Genomic DNA, 23,034 nt, shown 5'->3' on the forward strand with positions numbered 1-23,034 from the left:
CTTCTCAAAGTATAAAATCATTAATAGCAAACAATTTTATAATCCCATCCAAAGCATACATTTTTGTATCTTGGAAAAAATACAAAAATCATCAACTTGTGTTTGCAGCTAATATCTCAGCAATGATTCAAATAATTTTTCTCAACATGAAGTAATCATTACAAAATATTGATTTACATAGTAATTCACTCACCGATTGTTCATTTAAGTCCTGTGGGTCTTCCATGTGGGGGTTCCTTGGTTTCCTTTCTTTTTAGTTTGCAGAAGCTTTTGCTGCCCCTCCAGATTATAGTACACTTGCTGAAAGAAAACCAGACTGCATTTGCTTCTGTGTTTTACATACGACTTTATTTTAATCAAAACATTTATAAGGCACGTAAGATTTTGAGCTGTTTTTTCTCAGAAGAAATGTGCCACCTATTATCCCACTAATTGGTGTGGAGACATTTGAAATTTAGTCTCATTTCGTAATATAACTACCCAAAATATGATCAACGAGTAATTAGTCTGAAGGTGCTTTAATGTGAGCAGTTTCTGTAAAACCAGCACCCAAGCCAACTCCTGAGAAAATGACATTGGTGATAAAGTTCTTAGAACACTCAGAAAAAATGCTCAATATGCATTTAGTGGCAATCCCTCCTAACTGCAACCAGCCTGGTATTCTACCAGAAAGGGTTCTTATCCAATTACCAATGTACAATCCCTTCTCAAAGGCACAATAAATTCCTTTAGGATTATGTGAAATACACATAATGATAGAGAACAGGCTGCTTCTCGTAACATGCAAAATGATAGGCACTAACCTGGTTATGTCAAACTGATTAACTAAGCTGCTTGCTGCGGGATATAGGAAAGTGATAGGAAGAACAACCTCAAAAAAAGTTCCCATTTAATGTTGCTAACATATTCTAGCTGCATCGTTTTATAAAAATGAGAATATAATTTGATGGTCTTCATTTACAACATTATTGAGGTCAGCCAGTAAAGAATTTTTGACTCTCTTTTTCCCCTGCTGTCTTAAAGTGTTCAATTGCAGGCTAATGGTTTCAAATGACAAAACTAACCCACTGTAACAGTTGCAGGAGGTCAATTAGCAGCCATCAAGCTGCTTTGACACTACATTTGTGATACAATGATGTCCAGTGATGCACTTTTCCTTCAAATATTTGCCTTCTTTCCTCCTTGCTCAAAATAATAACATTTATTAAAGGTAAATCTGCATGTCCATGCTGTCCATTTAAACTACTTTGTGCAGCAACCTAATTCCATTAATATATCTGAATAGGAATGAGTAGCTCATTGTTCTATAGCACTGCCTTTACTGCAGCAATATCAAATATCAAAGACGGAAGCAAAGAGTGCAATCACATTGTCATCTACTTATGCTTTCCTTTAATTACTTAAAAATGTTTAATGGATAAACTTAATTTGAACAGCTGCTGGATAAAGCGCAAGTTCAAACCTCATAATATAATGCATGCATGTTTATTTAATTTCTGCACCATGACAGGAAAAAGTCTTAATGTCATATAGTTTGAAAATAGTAATTCTGCATGAAACATTATGCAAGACTGACTTCTTGTATTATTGACTCATTTATTGGGATCTGAGCATCATGGCAAGGCCACATTTATTGACCATCCCTAAATGCCCTTGAAAAAGTGGTAGTGAGCTGTCTTGTTGAACAGCCACAGTCATTCTGGTGAAGGTACTCCCACAATGCTGTTTAGCAGGGAGTTCTGGGATTTACACCCAGAGCACAAAGTGAACTGAACTGGCCGAGCACTTGCTTCTGTGATGGTGGGCATCTCAGGAGGAAAGCAAGACAGATCGTCTCTTTGGCACTTCTGGCTGAACCTGGTTGTGAATGCTTCATCCTTGTCCTTAGTCCTCAGATGCTGCAGTGTGCTATCATTGAAGATGGGGCTATCCTTGGAATTTCCTCCTCCCTTTAGTGTCAAATAATCCATCACCTGACTCATCCACACACATGCAGAAGAAAGGTTTGCTGGACAGATACAAGCTCATAATCTATTCAAGTCAAAACATTTTTATATGTGAGCTGCTTTTATTTAATTTTGCATGAAATAAGCATTCTGAACAATCTATTTTATAGCATAACAATTTAAAAAAACACACTTCTTTTATTCAAACCCCACTACAGACCAGAGCGCATAACCTGGAAAAGAAGGCAGGTTTATCACTGCATTGTCTGAGGTGCCATGTTTTTGACAAGATGGTAAAGAGGGCTCATCTGTCTGTGCAGATGAAAATATTTCAAAGGAAAGGAAGTTCCCCAAGAGCCTGGAGCAATAAAGCTGCCTCAGACAACAGCACTGAAAATAGATTTATCTAGTCATTCATAAATTATTGCTTTTTAGACCTTTCTCTGTGCAAATTAGCTATTGCATTTGCTTGCATAACAACTGGCAACTGCACTTTAGAAGTAATCTATTGACTGTAAAGTGCTTTGGGACATTAATAAAATGAGCCTGATATCAATGATATTCAATATATCCTACTAACTGTTATTGTTATGGTACCTCCAATTACATTTTCTTCATTCAACTTGCACCACATGTAAATTAATCTATTGATAGTACAAAAAAATCAGTACTTTTTAAATCAAATAAATTATTATATTTCTTTTCCTCTCAGCATTCATTTGATTATGGAAACAATAAGCTTTTAATTAAAACATTCAGTAATGTACTAAATTATGCCTTTAAAAATGCTGTAAAATGGTTATTATCACACTTAGGGAAATATTTTTGATTCCTTAACTTATTTTTCCAACCTTATACAAATTTCACATATTTCAATATGTAAATGTGCAGCTGTGAAGTTAATGTAAACACATTCTCATTGCAGTAACTTTTGGCTTTATGGGTGTTGATTTACTTCCAATTTTCCTGTGTGAATTGCCAATTAACATGTTAGTGCAACTTGTCCCACCCAGGAAATTAGTTAGGGTGGCAGCCCATGCTGGAAATCAGTAAAGTAGGCAGGTTATGACATTAATCCACAAGGAAGTTTGATTTGATGCGAAGGCTGCCAGGTTTGGCCTCGGTGGTCCAGCTAATAGCATGTGTTAAGCATACATGGGGAATTTAAAGGCATGAAGTACTTTATTACCCATGTGATTTAAAGGATTCAATGGTTTCCTGCTTTATTGATGAGTGATAGGAAGGAGTGTTGATTGTTCAGGTTTATTGTGTGGAGAAGATATACATATTTAATCACCATTAACAAATGGGGAAACCCACCTCAGTACACTTTTATTTGCTTTTATGTAAAAGACAAAGAAAGTTAAACTCTACTTCACTATCATACAATAACCTTGCAAATGAGAAACCTCAGCATTCCTCACCACATAGCTGGAGATTTTAAATTTAATTATATTATGGAATGGAAGCAATAATCTACTCAGCTCACTGTGTCATCCTATTCTAATTTAGGAATGGTTCTCTCCATTCCAAAAAAAAACAGAGGCAGTGGACACAGAAGTAAGAGAGTGGTGCCCCAACAACTTCAGTAAAATTCATGTTAAACCTATGGTGAGGATCTAACATTCTCAAATTATCTGAGTGTAGAAGAACCTTAGCAATATAACTAGAATACAGATGTTTGCTCTTCTAACCTGGGTTGAGTCTAGGGGGAACAGTTTGAGTTATGTAGCATTAGCGTGAAATACAAGCAACGTTAGTTGTGGCAATATTTCCTGGAGATGAATTATGTACTAATGTGGCTTCAGTGCAATTTTTCTAAAAACATGTTGGAGACGGTATGTTACATATGCCCACTAACAACCATGTTTTATTCTAAAGGGAACAAATCCCTTAACTCGATACTTGTAGATAAAGGATCCCAACAATCCCATGTTTTGTTTTAACTAATATTTTCCGGACCCTCCAGGAAAGCCTGATTATAGTCAATCCTTCTATTTAAATTGCCATTAATTCTCAGTTTTCTAAACAAACAAATTTATGATCTGGACAAATGAACAATTGACTGGAAAACTTTGAATATTTGATGAATTTCATAGAATTACATTAAACAAAGGAAATGGTAATATTTTCTTTGGCCCAATACCAATCATGACACTTCAAATCAAGACTCAATCTACCGCAAGAACTGCAGAAATGGACATAAAACAAAGAGAGGAGTTAAATCAAGACAGCTCAGGAGAAGGTAAAGGTGAAGCAGCAAATCATATTTCAATTAATAAATTCAAATTTCACAGTGACCCAAATTTTTACAAAGTGTAAGCCCAACAAGACCTGGAGAGCTGCAAACAAAAATACTAAAGTCTACAAAAAGGAAATATGAAATTGTAATAAATACACCAGGAGAAAGAATGATAAAGCAAATGTGGGCCCAGTAAAGCCAACTCCATGTAATTCTATAATGGACAATGATGGAATGACAGACTTGCAGAACAAATTAATTTTCACAGAGGAGAAAGAGGACAAAACCTAAGTCATTACAAAAGAACCTAAATATAAGTCGAAGAATAATAGGTGTAATACAACTGAAAACTGGCAATGGAAAAAATAATGTTGTTTAAAGCAGATAAACCTAAATGGCTTTAGGGTTTCCATTCTGTGCATTAGGAATGATGGCTGTATTCACCCCAAAATATTTGGTTACAAAGAAGTCAATGAAACAGAATGTGTGGAGTACAACCAGTGTCTTAGCACTGAACCCAAAGATATATTTCTTCATCCCTGGTTAACTAAAGGATCATAAGACTCCATCAACTGTGAAGAAGCTACTGGAATTTATTAACAGTGACAAAAATGATGAGCTACTTAAACAAATGGAGAGGGTCAGCATGGATTTATAAAGAGTAGGTCATGTCTGATTAAGTTAGTTGACTGTTTTGACAAAGTCAACTGTTGGTAGATAAGGGAATATGAAGGCTGTCATGTAGACTCCTAGACATGCTGTAATAAAAATCTGGTCACATAGTCATTGTGTCTGTCCCAATCTCTGTAGCTTTTCGTTCCTTCATGGAACATGGTCATTACTAGCAGAGTTAGCATTATGGGGAGTTCCTATAGTGTTGATCTCTTTTATGGTAATGATAAAATGATGCAGAGCCACAGCGTTGCAGCTTTGCAATGAAACACAATTTTGGTTCTGCTGACTGTCCACAGTTTCTCATAAATGCCAATCCTGAAGGGGCATATCTGCTATGAACTCATCCAAATAACTAAGTGGTAATGCTTGACAGAATAATGAAGTTTGTCCTCACTGTGAAAACAGGACTTTGTTTCCACAAAGGCAGTGTTGTAGTCTAACAATACTATCACAGACAAATGCACCCGTGACATGTAGTACAGTGAGCAGCAGGTCAATCAGATGTTTCCTTCATTTTGCTTCTCTCATCTCCTTCCGGCCCTGATGAAGCCATACCCTTCAGCTACTCTGTCCTTGTGACAGTCTTATATCACCTTTCATGTATTGTTCAACATGGAGAAGAGAATTGATATATTAGCTGAGCAAGGACAGTAGGCGGTAATTAGCCAGAGGTTTTCTTGCCCATGTTTGACCTGATGTCATGAGACTTCATGAGGTTCAGAGTGTTAAAGACTCCCAGAGTAATACCATTCCAACTGCACATCATTATCCCATCACTTCTGGCAGATCTGTCCTTCTAGTAGGATAGGAAATACTTGGAGATGATGACAGAGTTGAAAGACATCAGCTCAAAAAAGGTCTGATTCCATCACTATTGCTATCTTAATATTCTATCATGTTAGTGAGGAGAAGTTTGCAGAGTCAATTGGGCTTTGTTGTGACCAAATTTGATGTCTAAGCTGATGCCTGGTGGTTTATTCAGTTCCATTCTTATTACACATTAATGTATCTGCTAACTACGATTGGCTGGCTTGCTAAGTCTTTCAGAGCACAGAACCCAAACACATTCTCAAGCCCTATGGGATTGGAATTATACATAAATCAGACTCAGTAAGGCATTATGAACATTTTGGATTTTTAATGACAATTCAATAGTTTCATGTTCACAATTACTGATATCAGCTTCTTATTTCAGATTTATTTAATTAACTGGATTCAGATACCCCCAGCTGCCCTGGTAGAATTATAATTTATGTCTCTGGATATTTAGTTGGGGGTAAGCTGTCAATAATTAAAGTCATTGCATGTTTCTCTTTGCAAAATGCAGGTGATATTAATCAGCATTTTCCTGTTTACTACAACAATTTTCAAAGTCAATTATTTTTGTCATCATTTTGAGAAAAGAAATAAGGGGGCAGAAGTTCATCCTTGGTCACTTGTCACTTGGATATATGTACAATCTAGTGATGCCTATGTTTATGACCTGCTTCCAAAACTGAAATCAATAGAACCTATCTTTAGAGTGGAGGACAACACATCGCCATTAGCACACAAGAATGAGTATCTACTGGACCTCAGATTAGATTTAGGAAAGATACTGCCTCCATATAAGCCTTGCATTCTTTTTCTCTGCCTGTCCCATACATTCACACCCACCGTAGTAATGTTCTCTTTCATCCCTTGATTAGTGAGGTAGTACAAGTAATTTCAGTCTCATTACCTGAGACAGAGACTTTTTTCTTCGTGGTATCACCTGACCACTTTCACTTCCACTGGAACATTTATTTAAATGAATAGGTACAAGTTGCTATTAAAGGCAGTATGAAATGACATGCCATTTTGTCCTTCCCTTGAGCAGTAAAGGAGGACAAGTAACTTCAGCCTCACCACCAGTTATAACAACGCCATGCTGGTGATCTCTGATTAGTTTCTGCCAGAGGTCATGGGCCAGAGTTTCACAGAGTCTGTGGGGATGTTCTACTTATTCAAGGAAGTTTTGAGCACATCCTTGAATCTTCTGTGCCCACCAGGTAATGTCCTCCCAAAACAGAGCTTGGAAGACAGTGTCTGTTTAGAGAGTCTGGTGTCAGGCATGTGGATGACATGGCCTGACTGACAGTACCTAGGGCTTTAGTGTTGGGAATAGTAACCTGGGAGAGGGCACTGACAACTTTGGAAGTGCCAAGATGCCTGCTGCAAGTAGTCCAAGCCTCAAAAGCATATAAGAGGGCAGAGCTCATGTTGCCCAGTGGATCATGAGTTTTGTGCCAGCTGTGAGGTCTTGATTTTCAAATACACTCTCCTCAGTCGATCATATCTCAAGAATTGTCTCTCAGTGAAAGTATCAATGAAGAAATTCACCACTGCCTTCAATGTGCCTGCACAGCCCTTGCCAGTATATATATTTTGTGTGACAACATTGTTATAAGCAGAAAGCTGACATTCATGCACAATGCTAACAGCACCAGCAAAATGTGTTGCTACTACTCCAGTAATACCACTGGCAAACAGGAAGATCCAGTCTTCCTCACTCCTGATCTATAAGGAACCTGGATGGTTTACATTAGTGCCTCCCAGCTCAGCAAGATCCATTTTAATGGAGCCAAAGACCAAAGAACAATAACATTGCAGCTTGATGGTATGTTACATTAAAGTTGTTGTCAACTCTATTAGAACTAGTGCACAATTTAAGATTCAAATCCAATGGATGCAAAATAGGGCTATGAAAGAACTTGTTAAGCCACAATGGCAATACAAGGTCAGCCTGAAAAATTATTCTGTATCTCTAGACCTTTTCATTTTGATCTATCAGAGCAACTCTCTAGTTCCACCCATTGGCCTTTTCTCTGAAATGTTGCAAATTTTTCTCCATCATATATTTATCCAATTCCCTCTTAAAGCCCACAGTGGAACCTGCATCCACCGCACCTGCATGCAGTGCATTCCAGATTCTAATTCCTTGTCTCTCTTAATTTTCTTCCCATTTATTTTATTTCTGTGACTACTTCTCAACCATTCCACCAAATGGAACAGCCTCCCACTATAAACTCTTTCGAGAATGCTCATCGTTTTATATATTTCTATTGTATCTCTCCTCAGCCATCCCTTCTCCAAAGAAAACAGTCTCAGATTCCCTAATCTATATTTTCTCTGTGTCCCTCATCTCAGGAACCAGTCTTGAAAATCATTTCTGGATCCTCTCTTTAATGAGGCAACCACAATTGACCTGTATGATTGGTTCGTAAGACAAGCTTTTCACTGTACCTCGGTACAAGTGACAATAATAAACCAATACCAATACCAATACCAATACCAATAAAGAGAGCCACAGTAGTGAGGCTGGATGAGTATTTTATAAAGAGTCAGCATGAACATAGAACAGTACAGCACAGTACGGGTCCTTTGGCTCACGATGTTGTGTCGACCTTTATAAACTTTATTCATATTCGATCTATCACCTTCTTTCCTTCACCTCCCATAACCCTCTATTTTTCTTTCATCCCTGTGCCTAAGAGTCTCTTAAATGACCCTATCGTATTGGACCCAACCACCAACCCTCACAGTACATTCCAGCCATCCACCACTCTCTGTTTAAAAAGCCTACCTCTGACATCTCCCCTGAACTTTCCTCCCTGCACCTTAAACAGATGACCTCTAATATTAGCCATTATTGCCCTGGGGCAAAGGTGCTGGCTGTCCACTCTATCTATACCTCTCATAATCTTACACACCTCTGTCAAGTTGCTTCTCATCCTCTGTCGCTCTAAAGAGAAAAGCCTTAGCTCGCTCAACCTCTCAAGACTTCCTTGCTTTAATACTCAATACCTCTATTGATAAAGACTAAAATTATGTTTGTCTTGTTAGCACTTAGTCAGCCTGTCCTGCCAATTTCAATGATTTGTTCACACATATCCCTCATGCCTCCTGTCTTGCACCCCCTTTAGGACAGTATCCTTTAGTCCATATTGCCTTTCATCATTCTTCTTACCAAAACATCATAAGCCATGTACCTGTCCATTCCACCTGCATCCTTATATCCTGCTAAATTTATATTTATCCTCTTCGTCATTCACAACACTGCCAAGGTTTGTGTCATCTGCAAATTTAGAAATTGCAGCTTGCACCTCCAAGGCCAGATCATTAATATAGATTAAAAAAAAGCAATGGGTGAAACACTGATCCCTGAGTGGTTTGAAAAACAATCATTCACAATCACCTTGTGTTGTCTGCTACTTAGCCAACTTTGTATCCATGCAATCAATGTCCCTTCTATGCTACTACCTTCAACCTTTCTTATAAGCATCTCATGTGGCTCCTTATCAGAAGTCTTCTGGAAGTCAATGTGTTCCACATCAACTGCATTATCCTCATTTACGCCATCCGTTATCTCATCAAAACAATTTATAAAATTAAACACAATATGTTGGCTTGCTTTAATTAATCCATTTTCCTTCAGGTAACTACTAATCCCAGATCAATGTTTCTAGAAGTTTTCCCACCACCAAGGTTAAACTGGCCTGTAGTTGCTGGACTTACCCTTCTTATCTTTTCTGGACAACAGAGGAACATTCGCTGCTTTCCAATCTTCTGCCAAGTATCCATAGAGCATTGGAAGGTTATGATCAATGTCCCCACAATTTTCTCTTGTACCTTCAAAATCCTAGGATGGTTCCCATCCAGTCCTGGTGACTTACCTACTCAGCCAAATTTTCTAATACCTCCATGCTATCAGTTTTCAGTATGTCCTGTGTCTCAACTATCTCCTTCTTTACTAATACTTCAAAAGGACTCTCTTTTCTGGTAAAGACAGAGGTGAAAGTACATTAACAGTACCCTCAGAATCCATGTGCAAGTTCCCATTTTAGTCCTTAATGGGCACCATTTTTCTACGTGCTATCTTTTTACTCTTTGTATGTCTGGGGAACAATTTTGGATTCCCATTTATCTTGCCAGCTAATCTTTTCTGAAATGCTCTCTCTCTTTGCCTCTCTTATTTTAATCCTCTCTTCCCCCATGATTCTTTTGTAACCAGTCTGGCTCCCACTGGTATTTACAATCTAACACTTGTCGTATGCAGCCTATTGATTTTGCTTCATTGTTTGTTGTATTGCATTCTTCATTCAGGGAGCTCTAAATTTGTTTATTCTTCCTTTGCAAGTACTAGCAAACCTGCAGCCACTTACAACTTTCTGGAACAACACCTACTCATGAAGGAACCATTCTGATTTTCACATGCAATAATTAGAAACTTCTGTTGAAGCAGAGTGTTTTTGAAGCACCTTTCATATAACTCATAATCAGCTAAAAACTATATGTGTATTGACTCATAAAAGGTCAGTCATTTGTGAACATGAAATTATATAACATGCCCGAACAGGAGGTACGTGTTTGGAATGAAAAGTTTACAACATTGTGGAAAGGAATGTTTTAAAAACACAACTATCAATGCTGAAAAATTAAAATAAAAGGTGAAACTGAGCAAAATATATAGCAGATCCATCAGCACCTGAAAAGTGAAAACATACATTAACATTTCTTGCAGAAAGAGTCATTAGTTCGAACAAGGGTCCTTATGTTTTCAACCATTGAAAGAACTACTATCCATTTCTCGAATTGTCTGTTTTTATTTCTAATTCAGTTAAGTAAGGACTTTCATAAGATTGAGTTTGTATCATGGTATCAGTAAAATTATTTTTATTTTCATTTATGAGTAATGGAAAGTTGATAAAGCATTCAAATATGCTTCTGATATATCACAACATGTAAATTTGTAAGCTTATGTTACTTTCTTTGCAAAATTTGTCAGTATTCTGTCAAAAAGACAAATTCATTTGTACTGTACTAATACCAAGATTAGATGTCTTCTTAATGACATGCAAATCCTGAATGAATAATCATCCCAATTCAAATTACATATATTGATGCTGCAGCTCATCAGCTCATGTTCTACTGGGATGATTTTGGAAGTGAAGCTCCCCACTGAGACCAGCATCTTCCAGAATCATCAATGACATACAGATGATTTTGGTACATCAGTAGAGTCATATGCCCAATATGGGAATGTTTTGACAAATAGCTCCCACCTCAATAGCTTTTTATTTGCTCCATCCCTGCAATCTGCGTGTGCTTAGTAAGATCATTCCCCAATTTCCCTTAAACTGAAAATTTTCCTATGTTAGTTCAGTGAGCAGATAATAGTCAACCACTTTGCTCTGTTTTGAATTACATAAAGGCAAGAAAAGCCATGGCAAAAGATTTATTTCCCTGAAGGATATTTGTGAACCATGCAGGTTTTTACAACAGTTTTACTACATGGTCAACAGTAATGAAACTAGCTTTTTAGTCCAGATTTATTTTATTCATTAAAGTAACCCAATTGTTGTGATGGGATTTTAACCCATATTTAGACCATTGATCTAAATCTACTGAATAACATTGTTTTGAGTTACTCATCCAGTTACAGAACTGCTGCACCAACCTAACACATGGGTGAACTTGCCACCAATTCATGATTATCCCATGTGCTGGTTTGTTCTGTCTTAGGCAAATTTACACCCTTTCCCACCCACTGCATTGAAGAAATGCCAACTCTGAAATAGAATCAATAACCAAGGAAGAACAACTTGCAATTTAAGGAGAAAATGACCATGAAATGAGCTAGAACAAAAACAGTGAGATTAATTTTTTGTGATAGCACTAGAAAGGATGTAAAGAAGGTTTGTGACAATGTTGCTAGGACTGGAGATGAAGAGAGTCTGGCTAGGCTGGGGTATCTTTCTTTGGATATTGAACAATTTGATTCTTTTTGCCACTTACATCACTAAGGTAATCTACAGGAGCCTATTAACCTACAGAAAGTCTTTCTGATGTGGGAGGAACCTGGAGCGCTGGGAGGAAGCACACATGGTCACAGGGAGAACATGCAAACTCCGCACAGACAATATCTAAGGTCCGGATTTAATCCAAGCTGCTACTGCTGCACAACCATGCCACTCCAGCTTTGTTTCATCCCACCTCACCCACACAGTACATCCATTTCAGCTGATTTTATGCAGCATTGCTCATATGGCATAGACTACCAGATTCAATGATCAAAGTGAAGAGATCAGGGCTGATCCACAGTTCACTTTGTAGAAAACCATGTGTCAGAATTAAAGCTGCATTAAAAGGCATCACATGGCAACAATGCTACAGCCAGCTAAAGTGAAGATGATTGGGTAGTTCTTGTCATTGAGATTAGTGACTACATCGTCATAATTGATTTCATGAACTGCAGTGATTTGCAGGAATTAACCAATTAACCAGTTATTGGGAGAAGTTCCTGCAGTTTCTGTTTCTCTTCTAAATCAACTGTTTTCTAAGTCAATTCACTTTGTTTTTTGGTACAATAGACAGTTTGCTTTAAGTTATATGCCACCCTGCCTCCAACTCCTGGGCTGATGAACCGTTTGCAATAAAATCAACATCAAAGCAAACCTAATATTTTAGATAATCTGTTCCTAAATAATAAATTATTGTCCTAGAATGATCTACTGGGATGAATTAATTGTCCACAACATAAAGTGATTCATCATGAATGAAACTACATTCTATCATTTTTATGATGGTATTATCATTTGACAGCAAACCAAAATAATTATCTTCAATGAATGGGTGATCAAAATGGGTGAACTTTATCAAATGAAAATATAGACATTTCAGCTATGTGGAAATATCTTTGACAAAGTCAATGTTAAACAAATTAATTTTCTTTTTGAGATCATGAACTCTAAGATACATTTTGATAAAAATGCACATAGGAGTTTCATGTTTGGATAGGGTAAAATTAACCTGTTATTATCATTCCTATCTGCAGATTTCATACAATGAGAAGAAGAATATTAAGATAGTTCACCCAGAGGAAGTGGTAAGCATGCACCCTGACTAACAGTGGATATTAAAAGTGTTTAGCTGATTGGCTGAAATTGACCAAATTGCACATGCATTTTAGGAAAACTATTATTAACAGCTACATGACAAACCATTAACTTCTTTTTCCTGGCCATTCCCTTCAGATTGAGGATGCTTACTTCCAGCCTCAATTTGTAGGTTCTGAGGTGGCTAATGAGGCCATTGTGGAAATCACAGACTTTTCCAAAGGTGGGCAGAGAGTGGATGACCAGATGGGCAGATGAATACTTTGTGAAGTGGTCTGCTTCTTCTGCCACTGACAAATGGCCACTTTGTTCCTCCAATGTATGAAATTGAAGGTCCTAATACCACCTTGAATGCTCTTCCACTTTGAGTCATCTTGGGTCAGAGATTCCCAGGAGTCAGTGGGAATGTTGTAGTTCCGCAAGGATGCTTTGAGCAGATCCTTGAATCTTTTCTCATGAATGCCTGGTAATCGTTTCACATGACTGAGCTCAGTATTGAGTCACAAAAGATTGCAGATGAGTGTCTATTTGGGGAGTCTGGTGTTAGGCATGTAAAAAGCATGGCCCCACAATGTAGCTGACTGAGAGTAACTAAGGCCTCAAAACTAGGGTTTTGTCCTGGGGAGGACAACAATATTCGTTTCCTTCCAGTGAATTTAATGGATTTTGACTTGATTTTTCTGAAGTCTTGAGATGACTGTAAATAGTCCAAGACTCAGAAGTGTTAGAGGGTGGGGATCACTATTGCCCATTGTACCATGAGTTTTATGCAAGGTCTAAGATCTTGATCTTTAAATACTCTTTTCCTCAATCGACCAAAGGCTGCACTGTCACGATGAGGGCAGTGGTGAATTTTCTCATCAATATCTGCTTTCCCAAGATATGGGAAATGGCCTATGTATGCTGGGTCTCGTCATCAGCTTTTATTGTCAGAGGGAAAGATGGTGCAACAGGAGCAGGTTGGTAGAGGTCCTTTTTCTTATGGATGTTGAGTGTAAGGCTCTTCCTTTCATATGCTTCAGGAAAAGTGTTGATAATGGGTTGGAGATCATTATAAGGAATCAGCATCATTACAAAGCATGACTACAGCATAATTACAGCATAATCTATGACCATAATTGTGTTATTTTCATCCTGTTTTGATGGCAAACTTCTAGAATTAACAGTTATTTTCAATTTACATTTTTATTCCAGAAAAGTTCATGATATGTAAGAGTATAGGGTCAAAATAACATATAGCATAACTTTCAGAAATGGAAGTGAAAAAAATCTCTAAGATTTCTACAGTTTCTAGATATCTTTGTTTTACAATTACACTAGCTTGCACAGTGATTAATTCCATTCACAACTCCATAAAAAGCATTCCGTGGCTGCGTGCAACAAGACCTGGGCAACACTCAGGCATGGGCTGATAAACAGTAGGTAACAATTGCAGTGCATTAGTTCCAGGCAATGACTAACTTCAATAACAGAGAATCTGAGCAGCTACCCTTTAAATTCAACTGTACTACTGTTGCTAAGTCCCTGCCATTTACATCCTCAGGGTCACTGATGACCAGAAGCATAACTGGACTAGTCACAAGAATACTGTAGCTTCAAGGTCAGAAGCTCAGTAACCTATGATGAGTGACTGAGCCCCTGATATCCTAAAATCTTACCATAATCGAAATGCTACAAGTCAGGAATACGATGGAATACTCTCCATCACCAATTCTAGATACAGAGGGCTAATCTCACCGGCCCAATGCATCCTAGACTCCAGTCTGGTGGTACCTTTGGGAAGGCCCTCCTCTGCCCAGACTAGACTATTCTCCACCTCGTTGAATGAATGTCGTTTCAACAACACTAAAGAAGTTCAACATGATTCAGGACAAAGCAGCCACTTAATTAGTTACATCACTTAATGTGCATGGTAGTGTAGCAGTTGACGTAACGCTATTACAGCACCAGCGACCTGGGTTCAATTCCCACCACTGTCTGTAAAGAGTATGTACGTTCTCCCCGTGTCTGTGTGGATTTCCTCCGGGTGCTCTGGTTTTCTCCCACATTCCAAAGACGTACAGGTTTGGAGTTGTGGGCATGCTATGTTGGTGCTGGAAGAGTGGCAACACTTGCGGGCTGCCCCCAGCACATTCTCAGTAACGCAAAAAGACGCATTTCACCGTGCTTCGATGCACGTGTGACTAATAAATAAATATCTTATCTTAATTACATCAAAAACTTTCAATCTCTCCACTGCGAATGCTCCATGGCTGTAGTATGTACCAACTGCAAAATGCACAATTAATGGTCATGGCTATTTTGACACCATCTCTAAAACCCTTGACTTCTACCATCTAGAAGGCACATTGAAACATCACCATCTGTAAGCTCCTCTCTACATCACAAAATATCCTCACTTGGAAATATATCACCATTCCTTCATCATCACAGGGTCTAAAGCCTAGAAATCCCTACCTAATAGCACTGTGGAAGTACCTTCATCAGAAGGACTATGGTAGTTCAAGAAGGTAGCTGAAGGGAGAATGGGGTAGGGTAATAAATGCAAGCAATTCCCACATCTCATAAATGACTAAGAAAATACGTAATAAATTGCTCATTAAACAAATTGCAATATAATATGAAATTTTGGCTTTAGCCATCTTATTTTCAATTTCAGATAAACCCAAAAGGATAACCTAAATTAATTAACATTCATACAAAAGACCATAAAACCATAAGATTTAGGAGCAGAATTAGGCCATTCCGCCCATCGTCAGCTCCACCATTCAAGCATGACACAGAGTCATGGAGACATACAACTTGCAAACAGCCCTTTGGCCCACTGAGTCTGCACTAACCATCAACCACCTATTTACACTCATTCTACATTCATCCTATTTTCTTATTCTCCCAACATTCTCATCAGTTTCCCCCAGATTCTACCACTCACCTGCATACTAAGGGCAACTACAATGGCCAATTAGTCAACCAATCCACAAGTCTTGGGGCTGTGAGAAGAAACTGAAGCACCCGGAGGAAACCCATGCAGTCACAGGGGGAACATGCAAACTCCACATAGACAGAAGCCAAGGTCAGGATTGAACCTATGAGGCAGCAGCTCTGCTCGCTGCCACCATGCTGCATCCCCACTCCCAGTCAAAAGCACTAACTTAGTATCTCTGTCAGTAGTAATATATAGCAGGCATGGTAGTGTAGCGGTTAGCATAACGCTATTACAGTGCCAGCGACCGGGATCCAATTCTGGCCGTTGTCTGTAAGGAACTTGTACGTTCTCCCTGTGTCTGTGTGGGTTTCCTCTGGGTGCTCCAGTTTCCTCCCACATTCCAAAGATGTATGGGTTAGGAAGTTGTGGGCATGCTATGTTGGCACCAGAAGTGTGGTGATATTTGCGGGCTGCCCCCAGAACACTGCGCAAAAGATGCATTTCACTGTGTGTTTCCATGTGCATGTGACTAATAAAGATATCTTATCTTATCATATCCTACAATATATTCATTAGCAATAAATGTAAAAAATCTAGCCTTGTACTGTCAGAAAAGCTGCCTTTTGTATGAAACATTAGGACATAAAAGATCATGAGGGTGTAGACAGGGTGAAAGCACATAGTCTTTTTCCCAGGGAGGGGGTACTAAAACAAGAGGGCATAGGTTTAAGATCAGAGGCGACAGATTTAAAAGGGACATCAAGGGCAGCTTCTTCATGCAAAGGATGGTGTGTATTTGGAATGAGCTGCCAGAAATCATGGCTGAGGCAGGTTCATTAGCAGCATTTAAAAGCCATCTAGCCAAGTACATGGATAGGAGAGGTTTAGAGGGCTATGGGCCAAACACAGGCAGATGGGACTAGCTTGCTGGGCAAGACAGTCGGCATGGATGAGTTGGACCGAAGGGCCTAGTTCCATGCTGTATGACTCTATAGAACACTACAGCACCAGAACAGACCCTTCAGCCCACCATGTCTGTGCCAACCATGATGTCAATCTAACTAATTCCATCTGCCTGCACATGGTCTGTATCTCTCCATTCCCTGCCTGTTCATGTGTCTGTCTAAATGACTCCTAAACATTGCTATTGTATCTGCTTCTACCACCTCCCCTGGCAGCGCATTCAAGACACTCTCTGTGTCAAAAAGCAATTACAAAGGATAAATCACAAACAAACAGCACATTCAGCCCAATAGGTCCACGCCAACATTTCGCTCCAGTCAAACCTCCTCCCATCTTTAAATCTATCAACATAACCCTCTCTTTCCTTCTCCTTCATTTGTTTCTCTCTCAAAGATCCCATTGCACTATTTCAAATGAGAACAAAAATTTATCCCTGGTGCCTTGACCAATATTTATCCCTGAATCAACATTTCTAAGAAAGGTTCTCTAGTCAATATCACATTGCTATTAAAACAGAGTCACATTCAAAATTAATGCACTGTGAAGCACATTGTTTCTTTTCTTGAGCTAGATCTTGATGAATCCCATCCGATGCCTGAACTGGCCCCTCTGCTCATCCCAAATCAACATCTTCCAACTGCAGCATTGTACTGGATGCTCTCTTCCACAAGTGGCAACCAGGCCTCAGGTGGTGGAACCTAGGCCCCCACTCCCAGCACTGTCCTGTTGACCTTTGACTGCTTGTCACTGTTTTTAATGTCTCCATTATTCAAAGACATATCACAACATTTTAAACAGAGTTAACTAATTAAAAATAAAAACAATTTAAAATAAAATATAATAAACTTAATTTTAACTTCATTAAACTACTGTTAATTAATATTAAAAAAACAAAAAACTTAACTTGAACTTACTTTTTTAATGGATTGTGACCCCATTCCAATCAATGGGGTTGTTGCTTGTAGGCCAGCCATGGCTGGCTCAAAGCTGAAGGGCCTGATGCAAGGTACATCCAGCCCCTCAGCTCAGTGTTGTTGGACTAAGTGACGAGTCTGGTGGCTGGGCGAGGGTGGGTCAGGTGCTTGGCATCTGATGTCTACTGCACCTCCAACTTACACGTTGCAGTGTGCAGACATGGAAGTCAAAGATGTGCTGATTGTCAGAGGGGCAAAGGAACCATTTCCTATAGAACTGCCGGTCACACCTGAGATTGATCCAGCCCAACATGTTATCATTTGTACCGAAATATAACAGGGAAAAAATACTTTATTCAAAACAAATGTAAACAATAATTTCAGCTAATGCTATGTGATAAAGCTGTTCCACAGATGTAAAATTAACAACTTCAGCAGAACTACATGCCAGGAATGTGAAAAAAATAAAACAGCTGTATGACTGCTCTCAATAACAGTGAGTACATAACACGCTAATTCATTTTAAAATACATTCTCAGCATATGGGCATTGCTGGGAAGGTTGGCATTCATTATCTATCCTATTGCTTCATGACAGTTATAATGAACCTGCTTTTTAACTTTGTATATCTCTCGAGAACACTTTAGAATGCAGCTGAGTCTATCGTGTTGGTATGGGACTGGAGTCACATAGAGACTAGATGGGTAAGGATTGCATTTTTCCATTCCTAAAAGGATATTAGTGAACTCGTAGCAGTTTTACGATGTTCCAATCATCTCTGTCTCTTTTCTTGATACCTCTTTATATTGTTACATTTTTAAAATTGAATTCCAATTTCCTCAATTCCATGGTGGGATTTGAACTTTTTTAAAAATTATTAACCTAGTTTTATCATGCATAATAACTTGCCTATGTTATGGAATCCAGCTCTATGCAACTCAAGTCTGCAATGTCTTAATTGATTGTAACAAGTATAAAGTTTATTTTACAATTAAATTAATGAGGAATTGAAAAATATATATTATGTACCACAAGTTTTAAAAACAGTATAATTGTGCACTTTAGATCTGAGTCATCTGACTCCTTCTCTCTGATGAAGTAACATCACTGCAAGTGTTTCCTATGGAGTACTATATTTACAGTTCACATCATGTGCTTCATTGACCCTATACCAAATGATGTTTGATTTTTATCCAGACTATTTTATTTCTATTTGTGGACATATAAGATTATAGTGTAAATTACATTAGCGTATGTTTGTGTTTTAATTAATTTCTAGTGATAAAACAATTTACTTCTAACTCTATGTATTTACGATGACCCCACAGACCTAAGGCACAACTATGGCTGTGATTTGCTCAGAGTAGTGTTGCTTTATTGAATTTTCAATTTTTGTTCCATAGTAAGAGATTTCTGATTTCAACCATTAAATAGCAAAATCCAAAGACTGGAATAAATTGGATTTTAGTGCTGACGACATTAATGGATGTGTACTTAATATAACCTTACAGATTCCTTTGACCAATATTTTAACAAAGGCATCAAAACATGTTATGTGCAGGATAATGCTAATTTTAAAATAATAGACAGAGGTGTCCATGTATTAATTTCAAATGATAATCTCTAGATTATATTTATTAAACAGGCAGACCTACATACACTACAGAGGGATGAGAAATGCTGAATGCTACCAGATTTTTGCATTTGTTATTTTCATACTTGAAACTGATTGAATCACTAAACACAATAATTCTCAATATTTCCTTCCTGTTCATCTATTACATGGGGCGCCGAGCCGTTTAAGTACAAATCCTATTGATTTTGGCTAATAAAAGATATGTGAACATTTCAGAGTATCAGAATTAATATACCAATGATATTGCAGAATAGTGGTGAGATCACAAGAGAGATGCAAGATTTTATTGCCAGTTTCTTAGCTCTACAAACGTTAGAAGAAAGGATTTGCTAAGATGCTCAAAGACCATTAATCTTCTCTCTGTTTCCAGTTTCTTCATTTCTGTTGTATTAAGCAACAACTTTAAATTTCCTCTGTAAAAATGAGATCAGAGTTTGGATCTATTGATAATTCTCAGTCGTTTATTTTCACTAGACGGTAATGTGATCCAGTGAACAGTTATTAGTAGCAGCTTCTGCTTTATTCAAAATCCTTACCAAAAAAAAGCCTTCAGCGTATTGCAGCAAGGTGAAATCCTACAAAATTAATACTTACGCTTTAATGCAATTATACTATAAATATTTAGTAAATATAGACAATTGGAAAATACGTCAGTGTATTTTGTTATATTTGTCTCCACACTTTTGCATCCAGTTTTACTTTCAAGTGCATTTACAGAATAAATTTACCCTTGTGGTAGTTTCATAATAATATTTTACCTTTGTTATGGTTTAAAACACTTAAAATTCATTTAAAATGCCTAATTGTCATTGCGTAAATTTATTCTTTAAAATGGTCGGAAATTTTCATCATAATATTCATTAATTCAGACCTATTAATCGGGTTTAAATATTGCATACAAAGGTGATATAAAGATCAAATGCAGGTTTCAAACCGCTTAAAAATGTTTTTCGTTTTAAACAGAAAACGTATTTATGAATTATTTACTGTGGATCAATATTCCGGCTATTGCTTTTCCGTTATTTCCTCGACTGTATTTATTCTCACGGACAAAGTCTCAGCGCTGTCTGCGAGTATCTCGAAACTAATAGTTTAGCAAAGCAGCTGTCCGTGCAGACGGCACATCTTTTTTCTGTTTAAAATCCATTAATCGTCACCCTTGTCGACTAATTGACAGCAGATACGCGCATATTTTAAAAATCGTGCTCTAAATCAGAAATTGCCAGATAAGAATTTTTGGTTTGTGATAACGCATTCCTTGACTACTGACATGACTTGCTGTGGGAGGTAACTGCAATGTTCAGTCGTATTGAGGAAAGTGCCTCTCGATTTTATGAAACGTCAGTGGAAAATGCGATGAACAGGATTTTCGAAATGAATCAATATCTGCCAGGGAGAACACTCAGCCGCTGATTTCAAGGTAAGGGTGTACTGCACATTTCAGTGGCCACTAGGCCAATTATAAAGTACAAAAATCGGAAACCTCTTTCCGCATAAAAGGACAATCCACAACCTCCTTTTGTCTTTGCAATTCCAAATTATTAATGAAATGTAGCAACGATTATTGCTCTAAACTGAAATGCTGCGATACTTTTTCCGCAGCTTAAAGACTTGGGTAAAATAATGCAATCGAAGGCACGGGCAGGCAAAACTCCGATTTGAGCTAAAAATGATTCTTATGTTTCCAATGTGTTGCATAAAAACAAGCTAAATGAGTTGAAACCGTATCGAAATCTGCACCGTATTTTTTTTAGAAAAGCTTCTGACACTGAGAAGCAATATCGATTCTTCGACCAGAAATATTAATGAACCACACGGGTGGGTGTGTTTGTCAATTTACCGCATGTTCTGCGTCCAACTCCGGGTTATAAACGTCAGACCAATCCAGTTTTAACCCTTTGCGCTTACAAAACAACGTTGAATCTGAGCAGTTCTTCACCACTTGGGAAGAACCCTCCGTTAAGGGAAAAAAAGCGAAGATTAGTGAACAAAAAATATACAGTTTTCCTCTGAGGAGCGCTATTAAAATATGGAAATACTTACAATGTACTTTCTAAATACCTCACACTTTGCCCACAGTTACGACACTTGTTAATATTTCTTATTCGGCGGAAATGCATAGTGTCATTCGCATAGGTTTTAAAGTGATGCTACGACACTTTGGTCCGAGATATTAATGGTACCATGATTTTCCCTGCCTGCCCCGAGATGTAAAGTGGTAAAAGCGCGAAGAAACTTGACAGCTAATCTCGACAAGGATCCAAACGGGAACATTATTATTCTTTGCGGGTGTAATGAAATCGCGCTGCCGGGAAAATAACTGTTAAGTACGTGTCGTTAATCTGAAATCCAACCTGTACGTTTACTTAAGTATCGAATTCAAAAGGACTGTAATGACAGCCAGCAAGGAAAACTAATGGACGACAGCCCATTGGGCTTGGAGAGTGAGCCGGTGGTGCCCCGGCATATGTGTGTGTGTGTGTGTGTGTGTGTGTGTGTGTGTGTGTGCGCGCTGTAAGAGTATCCTCCTCACAGCACGGCAGACATAAACACTAAATGCACGTGGACTTCCACAATACAATAACTGGCCTTCAAACCCGCACAACTAAACATCGCCAGTAAACAGAGCAAGGCGGACATGGCAAGGTAGCCTCTGCACTTTGAGCAATGGACCGGGCAGCCGACCGGTCATTCTACATTCACATTTCCGAGAATCTGATCTGAATTGCCTCGGTTGACTTCTTATAAACTCACGTTCCCTTCATCGGCTCTGCTTTTTTAACGCTTAGCTGACAGATTGGGAATGTGTTCTCGCCCACATCAGTGAATGAGACGCAGACCCGATCGTTTCGCGGGGCCACATATTTTGTTTTTTTAAAAAAAAGAACAAAAAAACTTACTTCCTCAATACAATTCCAGTTTCTTTCCCTCAAACCGTCCTGCTGGAAATAGTTGATTTCCAAGGTCTTCTTCGGAGCAGAGACCGAGGGGGCGGGGATGTGAACGGGAGACTGTTTTTGTTTTGCTGCCCCAGTGTCTGTCTGCGCAGAACGGGATGTGTGAGTGGCGCTCAGACCCGAGGATCCTCTGACCCCGGGATCGCGCTCAGTCCGCGGGCTCACGCTCGGTACCCGGACTCGCACTCAACCCTCGGGCTTGCGCACTGCTGTCCCCGGGTTTGCGCGCTCGCACTTACGGGCTCGCGCTGTGTGTGGGTGGGTGGGTGGTGGTGGCGGAGGCTGCGGGCTCGCGCTATGTTCTCGGGCTCGCGCACAGCACTGCCCGCGCTTCCGCTCGGTTCACGGGATCGCGCTTCTACCCCCGGGTCCGCGGTCAATACCCAGACTTATTTGCTCCTGTCTCCGAGGCTGCACTCACTCCGCGGGGCTCGTGCTCGGTCCGCGGGCTCGCGCTGCCTCGGGATGCGTTCGATGCTGCCCGGGCGCGCGCTCTCTCCGAACTCGTGGCCAGACCCCGGATTCGCGGATTGACAACCCTTCAGCTACCGGGTTCCCGCTCAGTCGACAGACACGCGCGACCTGAATCCCTCGGGAACGCGCTCCGTTCTTTCATCCCGACATGCGCGGCTCCGGCTTTCCCGGGCACGCGCGGTCCCTGGATTCCTCCGACTCGCGGTCTGATCCCAGATTCGAGCGGTAACACTGCTTCGCCGGGCACGCGCTTGACCCTTATGTGCACGCGCAGTGGCTGGGCTCGCGGCAAGTGCCTTGGTCCCCGGGCTCGCTGAAATCCGCTTCTGTCTTACTGTCTCGGTTGGCACTCTGTTCCCGTATCCCAGTGACACTGGGTTTGCGC

General features: G+C 39.2%; 1 protein-coding gene across 6 annotated transcripts in view; it reads right to left on the bottom strand.

Annotated features, from left to right (window-relative positions):
- The window catches only part of eya4 (EYA transcriptional coactivator and phosphatase 4), a 343,216-nt gene extending 320,972 nt beyond the window's left edge, over positions 1–22,244 (bottom strand). For 4 of the 6 annotated variants that reach the window (XM_052024458.1, XM_052024460.1, XM_052024456.1 and 1 more), the window contains exons 1-2: positions 22,119–22,244; positions 194–300 (exon numbers count right to left, since the gene is read on the bottom strand). Coding sequence is in view for 5 of the 6 variants with exons in the window: in XM_052024460.1 (XP_051880420.1) it covers positions 194–226 (33 nt within the window). In the remaining variant the exon portion in view is untranslated. Of the gene's footprint in view, positions 1–193; positions 301–803; positions 836–22,118 lie in introns of those variants that run through there. The other 2 variants (XM_052024457.1, XM_052024455.1) reach the window with 1 other exon arrangement.
- Positions 22,245–23,034: the final 790 nt, after the last annotated feature.

This window comes from Pristis pectinata, chromosome 10 (genome assembly GCF_009764475.1).
Source record: "Pristis pectinata isolate sPriPec2 chromosome 10, sPriPec2.1.pri, whole genome shotgun sequence".
NCBI classification, from domain to species: Eukaryota; Metazoa; Chordata; class Chondrichthyes; order Rhinopristiformes; family Pristidae; genus Pristis; species Pristis pectinata.